Source organism: Chelmon rostratus, chromosome 17, assembly GCF_017976325.1.
Source record: "Chelmon rostratus isolate fCheRos1 chromosome 17, fCheRos1.pri, whole genome shotgun sequence".
Classification (NCBI taxonomy): domain Eukaryota; kingdom Metazoa; phylum Chordata; class Actinopteri; order Chaetodontiformes; family Chaetodontidae; genus Chelmon; species Chelmon rostratus.
In genome coordinates, this window is record NC_055674.1 from 6,460,391 (window position 1) to 6,470,949 (window position 10,559).

General features: G+C 38.8%; 2 protein-coding genes across 2 annotated transcripts; one reads left to right on the plus strand and one right to left on the minus strand.

Annotated features, from left to right (window-relative positions):
* Positions 1-1,723: 1,723 nt before the first annotated feature.
* Positions 1,724-5,589, plus strand: LOC121620558 (PSMC3 interacting protein). Its single transcript, XM_041956648.1, has 8 exons — positions 1,724-1,799; positions 2,181-2,281; positions 2,377-2,466; positions 2,585-2,696; positions 2,885-3,030; positions 3,138-3,191; positions 3,772-3,831; positions 3,910-5,589. The coding sequence occupies exons 1-8, from the start codon at positions 1,781-1,783 to the stop codon at positions 3,964-3,966; spliced, it is 639 nt and encodes a 212-aa protein (XP_041812582.1). The 5' UTR covers positions 1,724-1,780; the 3' UTR covers positions 3,967-5,589.
* mlx (MAX dimerization protein MLX) lies at positions 4,053-10,306 on the minus strand. The gene is made up of 8 exons (XM_041956647.1): positions 10,253-10,306; positions 9,001-9,037; positions 8,752-8,841; positions 7,762-7,871; positions 7,562-7,664; positions 6,879-6,978; positions 6,297-6,498; positions 4,053-6,179 (listed from the first exon to the last, which is right to left on the minus strand). Exons 1-8 carry the CDS (start codon positions 10,289-10,291, stop codon positions 6,123-6,125), a joined length of 738 nt encoding a protein of 245 aa, XP_041812581.1. The 5' UTR covers positions 10,292-10,306; the 3' UTR covers positions 4,053-6,122.
* Between the last annotated feature and the right edge of the window lie 253 nt (positions 10,307-10,559).

Genomic DNA, 10,559 nt, shown 5'->3' on the forward strand with positions numbered 1-10,559 from the left:
AATGTTGCAGAGATTAATGAACATTTTCTGAACACTTGTCAGCAGTTGTGGATTTGGATAGCGATTCTTTTCGATGATGAAAATGAAGTTTCAGTTCTCTGTATGGTTTTACTTTACTGCTGTTAAATGTGTGAAGACCTTTTCATTCACATTTTGGAGCTTATTTTCTTTACAGAATGTCACATTTCAGTCTTAAGATATCTGACCTGGAGGAAGACTTGATGTTATGTTTGTTAGTCATTGTATTTATGAACATGTGCCCCAGGTTTGCATCTTTTTCCTGTGTGAGTAAGTTTAGAATATTTTTAATTTTCCTGCCGTTTATACAGCTCAATAACATATTGTGTCCATGTTTAATACCTTGAATGAGCCCTCAGCTTTGTGTGTTTTTCTTTTTCAAAAGTAATATTTAAACACATTTCTTCTTTTAACATCTTTCTATTTCATGTAGTTGACAGTCATGCTGAACTTTTTAAGAGAAAAATATTCTTCCATTCATGAATCTTTTACTGTTTTCATGGGGAAACATGTTTACATGAAAATTGGGGGTAGAAAGTTATCCTTCTGTCCTTTTTTAAAAAAGAAAAAAGTGTTAGTATATAAAGATTTAAAGTGGCTTTTGTGTGCTGGTCAGCCTGATTTTCTTTTGATGGACAAACCATGTCAGTATGTCACAACTCAGCAGTGGAAATGGCACTTAAAACTTAAAAGAGCAACAGTTGAGATGTATTAAAATCCATATATCGAAAAGTCTTAAAATGCAGGGTTTTTAATAGAGGAAGACACATTGCTCTCTTTAATTGTTATTTTGAGAGGAAAATCATAGCTGCAAAACATTTAGCACAATAGAAAAAACTGCTGGATCCACGTTCATGGAGATGAAGTAGAAGAAATGTGCACTGATAGGAAATTGCTGGGATCTTGAGGCTAAAGGAAAGAGGAGAAGTTAGTCTCAACTGTTTGGCAACCTCAATTTACCAGAATGTTGTTCATTGCTGCTCCATGAAGAGTCAGTTCCTCAGTATGAGTGATCTGTAGTCAGTTTGACAATGTAATGTGCATATTAGTGTATTTTCTTCTCTGTAACTGGTTTTGATATGTTTTGATGTGCAATCGTATTGAATAAAATGTTTGCAATTAAGTCTGTGCAGTGCATTTTTTCATGTGAAAGGTGTCCAGTAATCAGATGGTGCTCGAAAAACCATTATTCTAACGTTTATAAATAAGTAAACAGACAGAATATGGCACATCCTGAATGTGGACCATATGCAGGATCTATATTTAAATAAATGTTTTTCTATTACTATGTAGATTCTATTTGTATTTTATTTCCAAATAATTCCAATACATTAGGAATTTATTGTATTTTCAGCATGAAGTACGTTTTTGTATTACATATCAAAATGCTTTAGGCCAGGATCCGGAAGTAACTTTTTGAGACCAGCCAAATTTACAGAGCTCTCACTCAGCACTTTTTGTCAGATATCGCAAATAAACTTTCAAAAGTAGGACTGAGACAGGATTAAAAACAAAGGGTAATTAATTATTGGCAAATAAACATAGATGTGTTAGTCTTCTGTTGTTGTGCAGATAAACTGTTTTTGAGAGGTAATTAATGGAGAAAAGCCCATGTTCGAGGGTTGTCCACAGGTATGGGCCAGAGCAGGGGAGACATTTCAACTGGTGCGAAGCATCTTAAAGCATACACGATCTTTTCGGTGACGTATATTTCGCGCGAAACTCAGTTTGGGAAGCTTAAGTGAGAGTGGAGAAGTTGGAAATGAGTAAAAAAGATAACGGTAAGAGTTAAGCTTTATGTCAAAGTGGTTTTTTTTGGACTGTGGCAAGCCAGCTGGCGTATCTCGCGCTGGTATCGAGCCAACGGCGCTCGTTAGATCTCATAGATAATACGTTAGAAAGTTTAGCTAAGAAGCTAACGGCTAACGTTAGCTGACAAGCTAGCTGACCTCAAGGTTCTTAAACCTTGTTAACGTTTCTTGACATGCAACCACTTTTACAACACGTTTAATTTCTTTAGAATCATCATATTACATTACACAGAATAGAACTGCATTGTTGAAAGTACCTTAAACCTAGTAAAACCTAGCATGTAAACAAAGGCTACACATAACAAATTACAAAACATACTATGGAACAGATGCTTCTGCTGTCTTTCACAGGCGCAACACTCATCCTTGCCTATCTGAACGAGAAGAACCGGCCCTACAGTGCTCAGGATGTCTTCTGTAATTTACAAAAGCAGCATGGACTGGGCAAAACAGTGAGAGCACTTATCCATACCGTGCAGTGGTCTCTCTCTGTGTGTGTGTGTGTCTGCGTCCTACAATTAATGATTGTATATTTCTGGTTCAATAGGCAGTTGTCAAAGCCATGGAGCTGCTGGCGCTGGAGGGGAAGATAAAGGAGAAAACATACGGCAAGCAAAGGATTTATTTTGCTGATCAGGTTAGTCTGTTCATCTGAAATAGAAAGTAGGCACTGAGAGTAATGTGCACAAACTTTTATATCTCTGTTAATCTTGTATGCTTAAGTTGAAACTGATGGCAGCGAATCTCTCCCACAGGCTCAGTTCAAAGATGTGAACGATGCAGACCTGAAGGCCATGGACTGTCAGATCTCAGAGCTCAGTGCAGAGGTGCAGTCCCTCACCCAAAGCTGCAGACTGCTGGATGCAGGTGGAGTGCACTATTGATCTCTTCAAGTTTACATTGTACCAAAACATTAGAAGTTTGCACTGATGTAGGCCACCCAGTGTTGTTGTCCTGCACAAAACTGCTCTAGATCGAAGTGACCGTGTGTTTGTTGTACTGAATTTCTTTGAAAGGGCATGTTGTGTAGAATTGCATGTAATCTCCACTAACAGAGGTGAAGGAGCTCAGCAGCTCCCTGACGACAGAGGAAATGGTGTCAGAGATCCAGGAGCTGAAAGCAGAGTGTTCTGGGTACAGGGCACGTCTGGAGAGGATTAAGTCGGCCACAAATCACGTCACACCAGAAGAGAAAGAGAAGGTTGGGGATGCATTTATGCAGCAGACTATCTTAGCGATGTAGTTGGTTTTTTTTTCCATTTGCTGCACATTATTGTCGTACATTGCTAATAATATTTAAATTTACAGGTTTACAAAGAGCGGGATGTATACGTGAAAGAGTGGAAAAAGAGGAAGAGACTGGTAATGTATACTGTATATATACCTGCAATGATTAGTCAATGAAAAGATTTTGATGTTCCATTCCTTATTTCAGTCTGGGTTTTTTTTCATTTTCTGGTTCCAACTTTTCACATGTGATGATTTGCTGTTTTTCTTTGTCATATATGACAGTGAATGAAATATTTCGAGGCTTTGGACTGTAACACAAAAACAAGCAAATTAAGGACATCACTCACTGCTGAAAAACTGAATGCTATTTTTCCACTACTTTTTGTGGACTAAATGATTAATCAATCAATAAAAAATAAGTGTATGTTGTTATTAAAAATAAGTCATTTGAGCCCTAAATTTAAAAAAATTTGAAATGAGTGCCACAAAAAAAGATTTCCAATCATGGCTCCTTGTACTTACACATTTTAAATATGTAAGTAAACATTATCTAAAAATGTCAGTATGAAGCATAAAAACAAAATATTGTTCCTCCTGTCAGCACTAGTATTACAAGCAGTATATGGAAAGGGAGATACAAAAGAAGACGTGTTGAAAAAGCATCCATTGCTGTCATTCAAACACACTAAAATGTTCACTTTGTTTCTCTCAGGCTTCAGACATGATCAATGCAATCCTGGAAGGGTATCCTAAGAGCAAAAAGGAGTTCCTGGTGAGTGAAAGAAGATTCCATCATCTATGCATGTGTTGCAGTACTAACGAATAATTATCCCTGGTGTCGCCCTCACAGGACGAAGTTGGCGTGGAGACTGATGAGGACTGTAAGGTGGCTGTTCCAAATACCTGAACGAGTCTGCAAACACTCGTTCCTCCGTATCAGCGTGAGCCTGTGCAGTGCTGAGTTAAGAATATATATGACACATGAAGGCGGTCTGAGCCACAGCACATTCTTTATATAAAGCTTTTCTTTTGAACAGGTAGTACATCTTTAAAATAAAAGTTAAATGGAGATGCTACTTTTGTAATTGAAATTAAATTAATAAAAAAAATAGCTGTGATTTAAACAGCACTGAAGGATGCTTGTCACCTCATAGGCAGCATTTTCTTTTTTCCCTTTTTAAAGCCATAAAACTAATCCTGAGCCCATGATGAAAATGTGAATGGATTTTTTTATTCTAGCTTTAAGGGCTGTACATTCTTTGTTGCTCATTACATGTTCAAGTCCATCTTGCTTTTTTTTTTTTTACCTGTACATAAAAACTGCAGCGTTTAAAGCATTGACTATTATTCATAACCTTCAGGTATTATGGGGGCGATTGTCCTATTTTCCCCTCTCCTTTGTACTGTTTCTTCATGCAGTATTGGTGCCAAATCATTAAATGTTCATGACAATAACATTTGACACAGAAGTGCTAACAGAATTTCTTCAACAAAAGAACCTAACTTGTCTGTTTATCAGGTAGCTGCGGAGATGGGGACCACTGCCCGGCTAGATTTGTCTTTTACTCCTATAGTCTCACACTTTATTTTACTTAAGGAAAATTAAACAGGACACACATTCAACATATTTTACAGAGGCTGACGTCACTCTTTGGATGGTGATATACAGTAGATGGCTTTTATAAAAGAACTATCAAAAGAAAACACTTGAAGCAACAAGACAACACTTCCCTGTGATTAAAGCAACAACAGTAAAGCAACTCTTTGCCACTGAACAGATTAACCATGTGTATGACAGATTTTGCTTGCTCAGATACTCGAAACAAAACTCACAAGTCTGCACATAAGTTTGCTTTTTATCATCCATTTAAAATTCAAAATATATATAAAAAAAAAAAATTCAGTACAGCAGCTGTAAATCTCTCCATGCATGGCCGTGTCCATGGTTCTCAGCAGGAACCTGTGACTGTCGGGGGAACAGTGACAGAACATTTTCCACTTAGTGGTGTTGAAAATTCCTATGTGTTGCTGACTGTTACTGATCATAAAAGCCACTGATGAGTCATTTAATTTAAACACTAAACTGCAGTCTGAAAGGTTCATCACAACACTATGTATTTAAACATCTTCCAAATAAACACGACATGTATAACTGCAAATGAATAACTGTATTTAACACAATGTGCGGCGTATCTTAATTATTGTCAAAGTCAATAGAAAAAGTCATTTATAAATCTTAGACCTTTATGCTGCCTATATTGCCATCACCCATGAGCATTCAGCAAATACCGACAGCTTCATTTTGTCACACTACAGGTAGAAAAGTTTGTTTTAATCCGTGATAAAATGCACAGCGCCACAGAGCGTTCTCCTGAGGGTGCACATAGGGGAAATGACCGTTACCCGACAGTAGTGTAGTTGTCTGCTGTGGTTCAGGAGTGGTATGGCTGACTCAGTGTTTGTGCACTGAAGCTGAGCCGAGCCCTTTGGATCAGCATTAGGCTGCAAAGTTATGCCTGACTTCACGGGTGGGTGGGGGGGTGTGTATGTGTGTGTGCAGGTGTTTTTCCATCACCGTGCTTTCTCTTAATTTCTGTTGCAGGAGCAATACGATCAATAAACTCTATCTGTAAGAGGAATCTTTGTTTTGACTTATCTCAACAAAAAACAGTTACTGCTAACAGTGACCACAATTACACTGTCTTGTCTACCTGATGCATTTAACTTATACATTCATTTGCAAACTCTTATTTTGACTTCTGAGCTTTTGTGTTTCCCCTGTATTCCTTAGCAGAACAATAATAAGAAATCGAAACTGCAGAGGCTATAATATATCAGAAAGAGCTCCTTCTCAAACATGCATCTCCTCAGTCCAATACAACTTTTCACCTCTGCCCATTGAGTGGGTTGAAGTAATCCAACTGCAGCCGAGGAGTCGCTGATGAGCTGAAGTGTTTGTAAATACTGTGGCATGGCCTGAGGCTGACTGGAGTTTTTACTCCACCCTGAGAGGCCAGAGCTAGCCCAAAGTCAATTTCAGGGAGTTCAGTCCGGAGGTTTCAATCAATAAAGCTGACCATTCAGCTGCCGGAGCACCCCAACAACAAACTCCCTCAGCGTCTGGGAAAGAACGGAAGAAGGACACAAACTCTAATTATCTCACCGTTAACAAAGCAACACTGACTATTTTTACTGTGTCTTATCTGTTGTACACAATGTGTCACAGATCTTTCTTACCTGTGGCTTACAGTGCTCCTCAATCCAGCTGAACACACAGGCGGAGAGTTCTTGGAAGCTGCTCACTGAAACAGAATTACTGAAGGACTGGAACAGGGAGTCCATGATGCTCTGAAAGATGTTGAACTTAACCTGGTCAGACACCTGATCCTCTCCCTGCTGTGGGTTGTTCTGGTGGGCCTTCACTATGTCCTCATAATTCCTAATAGGAAAGACAATCATTGTTCACTGGCATTACAAAGAAGTACAATCTCATTAATGGGCATGACTGTTTCATAAAAAAAAATCTTAACTTGAGCCTTTCTTTCCATACAGCTGGTTTACCCCAACAGCAAGTGTAATATGTTGTAACAGTATTTGGGGACATTTTCCATTGGTATGGATTCATTTTCTGATTTTAGACAGGGCTGCAATCAAAGCATTTCTGACTCAAGAGGTTTCTTTGTCCAAGATCAGCATTTCTTTTGAAATCTATGTTGATGCAGAAGAAGTAGCAAGGTCTTAGTTCGCCAATGAGTGGAAATGCACTGCAAAAAATGGAGAAAAAGATTGGCTAAGAGAGTTGGTGAACCATTAACTCACTTTTTCATGATGTTCAGGGCCTTAACTTCTTTCCTCAGCACTGAAACTTCCTCCTCTTGCTTCTTCTTTTCTTTATGAAGAAAATGGATGTAGTCAATCGCTGCAAAAACAAAACACAGGGATTTCTTCACTCCACGCAGATTTAAGATTACATTTTCCAAGAGGTGTTGTCCCTCCACAATCATCTCCCACACACCAAAATGCCGCCACTTCCTCCTTCTCCCCTTGTAAAGAACCCCAGTCAGTGTAGAGATTTCTGTGCGACGTGATATTTTTATCTCCATCTTTCTATTCAATTCAAATGATCTGAACATGCTAATTTGCATATACAGTATGTACGCCCTTTGTTCTGTTTCCTTTTACCTGCTTTGTGCAATGTGAGCATGTTAGACTGGATCTGTGTGCATGTCTGCAACATGCAGACTGAAGTGAGAAACTAGTGGCCCTGTCAGGTTTTTGTGGCATCTTCATCAAATTAAGCACCACAGGACTGTACTGAAAACAACATGATAATGTCAGTGTTGAAAGCTGGATGGAAAACTGACCCTTCCTGCTGCTTTTTTGCTACCTTGTCGTGATATAGTTAATGATGTCTTAGCTACTATTCCAAATACATATATCAGTTACTTGGGTGACCTCTAAGCGTTCATCCAATCACATCTTCCAATAAAATCACATCTTACTTTTCTGCAGCACTGTAGCCTTGCTGATCTTCTGTGCTCCCACTGCAAATTCAGACTGCTGCTGGCAGGTTGGTACTATGGACTGGAGGTCATCATAGCCTTTCTAAAGTAAGAAACAAAAAGTCATTAATGACGACTGAACAAATGAAGATCTAAAAACAAGTTGTGTGTAATGTATCTGCAGTAAGTCATAGCCTTACCTTGATAGCATCCCTACGCTTCTGCTCAGCCTGTGTGTGCGCTTGTCTCCGTCGATCTTTATACGAGTCCTTATACGACGTCTCATGTCTGTAGTCGCTGTCTTCATCATCTATTCAAGAATGTATTAAACACTTACATGAAAAACATGTTGGCTGGCATACTGGCAAATGCACAATGAATTATTTGGTTGTTAAGGAAATGTTTTTGGAAACATAATGAGGATTTGGTTATTTGTAGTTTGTCTAAAACTGTAACAAAACTAGATTTTTCTGAAACTAGACTTTTCAGCTTGCCAGACAAATTATGAATATATAGATTTACTTAGAAATGTATAATCCTGACATAAATCTTGAGTCTTTTTCTGTCTTAAGCGCTGCTTTGTTTTTTCAATCACAGAAATTTAGCCAGTGTTGGATCATTTTTGTTCTCCACATGATTCAGAGAAGCTGATGCCTGCAGATGATTGAAATGATGCACTTCAAACTGGACTACGCAGGACATTATTCAACAAAGGCAACTCATAAAACCTGCTGACAGTCTGAACAAAAGCCATAAATATGGAACACAGTTCCGCACGTACTGCATTTTATCATTCATATAATTATACAATACATACTCCTCTAACTGGATTTTTAAAGCTGTCAAGTAATTACTGTCCTTTTATATTGCATTAAAACTATGTGCCCCGTGATCTAAGTGGCGAGAAAGGTGTGTCCTTTTATAAGAAGCAGGAAGCAAAATGAAAGACAGCAGGCTCTGTCTCAGTTTAACAATGAACTTTTACTTTGGATGAAAGGCCTATTATCAGAAATGCGATTTTAAAATATTGACTAAAATTTAGACTACAAGTGTGTGTATTACGAGGAATGAGTCACTTGAAGTGAGAGACGGTCAATGAAGCAAACATTCACATCACAATCCAAATGTGGCACAAATTGTCTCTTCAACCTGTCAGCAATGTCAGCTCCCCTCTGTTACGAACACGATACCTGTATTTGGTACTGAGGAGGCACTTGTCGAGCCGATGCTGTTGGCCCTGGACACAACTGTACCCTTTCTGGCAGTTTCAGCAAAGTAACCTACAGAGCAAGACAGCTGACATCAAAGCTCTTTCACCGTGAGACCAGAAACAGATTGACATGCAAATCTCAGAGACCAGAAACACAAGGTCACCATCACATCGCCTATATGTCAAATGATACGACAAACAACAGGATATGGACTGACTGAATACTCACTAGGGTCAAATCCACTGTCGCTGAAAGCGCTGTCTGTCTGCCGAGCCATCACCAGACAACAGAAGATGGAAAAGGGAGAAAATAGAGGTTTAGAGGACGGAATAACAAGGGGAAAATGCCTCCCAAAAATACACTGACAATAGACCAATAGCTAGCCTGCCTGAAAGATAGTCTCAACCCCCACTGAGCATTGCCCTGGTTTGTCCAATTTAAGTACACTGGAGGGTAAAAAGCTGCACCAAATTACTACTTCAATCCCAGACCCTTTGTATGATCTAGGGCACAACACCACAATGCTTTCTTTAATTTGTTGTTCCCAAAGTCGGGTCCAATTTTTTTTTAATGGTTCCTGAAGACAAATCACTGAAACACGTGTTCATTGTCAATTCTAAATCTTGGTGAATGTTTACAGTGCTTTACAATGAATGTTATACCCAATGGTTTCACGATCACTACCTGCAGCAGAATCACATTAAAAGTGGATGCCCGACTAAAACCTAATACCTAACACTGTCCACTACATGAGTTTGATATGTTAAGAAGTTTATCGACAGCTTTATTTAAGAGTCCCTGATAAGATTTGGAACTCTTTTTAAAGACATCACATCACAAGCACGTTAATTTCCACGACTACAGCGAAGTGGGAAACAGCTGCTTTACATTGGCAGCTACATTATTATCAGACACATATCGTTAGCTAAAGTTGACTACTGATTATACGCCGCCCTGAAGAAAGCGTCAGTCAATACTTCTGACAAGGGAAAGTTGACCAAATCATTTCCTGGTGACAAACAGACAATTTTCTGATGTGAGACCAGTATTCCAATGTATATTTGTGGTGGGGCTGCAAATAACAAGGAATTTGCAAGCTTACTAATGGCAGATTAACCACACCATTCACGTGCTGAAATAAATTCAATTATTCAATAACTATGCACACGCTACTTAACACTGTTATTTAAAGTGGGTGCAAATCTATTTAAAGCAGAAATCACTTCTACAAAAAGGAACTGAAGTTGCCCTTTCAGGACGTTTTGTTCACATAACCGCTAACGTTATAGCTTTATGGCGTTAGCAAACGTCACTTAGCTAACGTTAGCTGTCGAGCTAACAAAGCCCTGCTTCTCCACAACATTAGCAAAACTTCAACGTTTTGACAAAACGGTGTTTGACGCTTATCGCTGCTGTCACATGACAGACATGTGGATCAATTCAACAAAAAAGTTGAGATTAACTAACATCAGTTACTTACTTTCCAGTGGTCCTCTGGCGACGTTGTCGGGTCCGTCATTTTGGAATGCAAAATAACTACTAACGTAACCCCTGCTGCATTCTCGTGCGCCACGTAAATCCCCTCACTTCTTCAAATGGTTTAGGAAAAGTGAACTCCTTCTTTCATATACCCAAATACAAAATTATAAGGACTTATCGCCGATGCAGGTGTTTCAGGAGCAAATGCCCAAATAATTCCTGTACCCTTGATTTGATAACTTGCGTCTAATACTTTATAACCTTTCCCCATGTGAACGAATTTGTGCATCAAACACACATATGCTTCG

What these genes read in the sequence shown, in the direction of transcription:
- LOC121620558 (XM_041956648.1), top strand. An exon ending in AGCATGGACTGGGCAAAACA is followed by an intron (nt 2,282 to 2,376) that starts GTGAGAGCACTT and finishes CTGGTTCAATAG; the next exon opens with GCAGTTGTCAAAGCCATGGA. An exon ending in GGAAAAAGAGGAAGAGACTG is followed by an intron (nt 3,192 to 3,771) that starts GTAATGTATACT and finishes TGTTTCTCTCAG; the next exon opens with GCTTCAGACATGATCAATGC.
- mlx (XM_041956647.1), bottom strand. Translation starts at nt 10,291, where the DNA reads ATGACGGACCCGACAACGTCGCCAGAGGACCACTGGAAA. An exon ending in CTCCTCAGTACCAAATACAG is followed by an intron (nt 7,872 to 8,751) that starts GTATCGTGTTCG and finishes ATTCTTGAATAG; the next exon opens with ATGATGAAGACAGCGACTAC. An exon ending in AGGAGCACTGTAAGCCACAG is followed by an intron (nt 6,180 to 6,296) that starts GTAAGAAAGATC and finishes GTTCTTTCCCAG; the next exon opens with ACGCTGAGGGAGTTTGTTGT.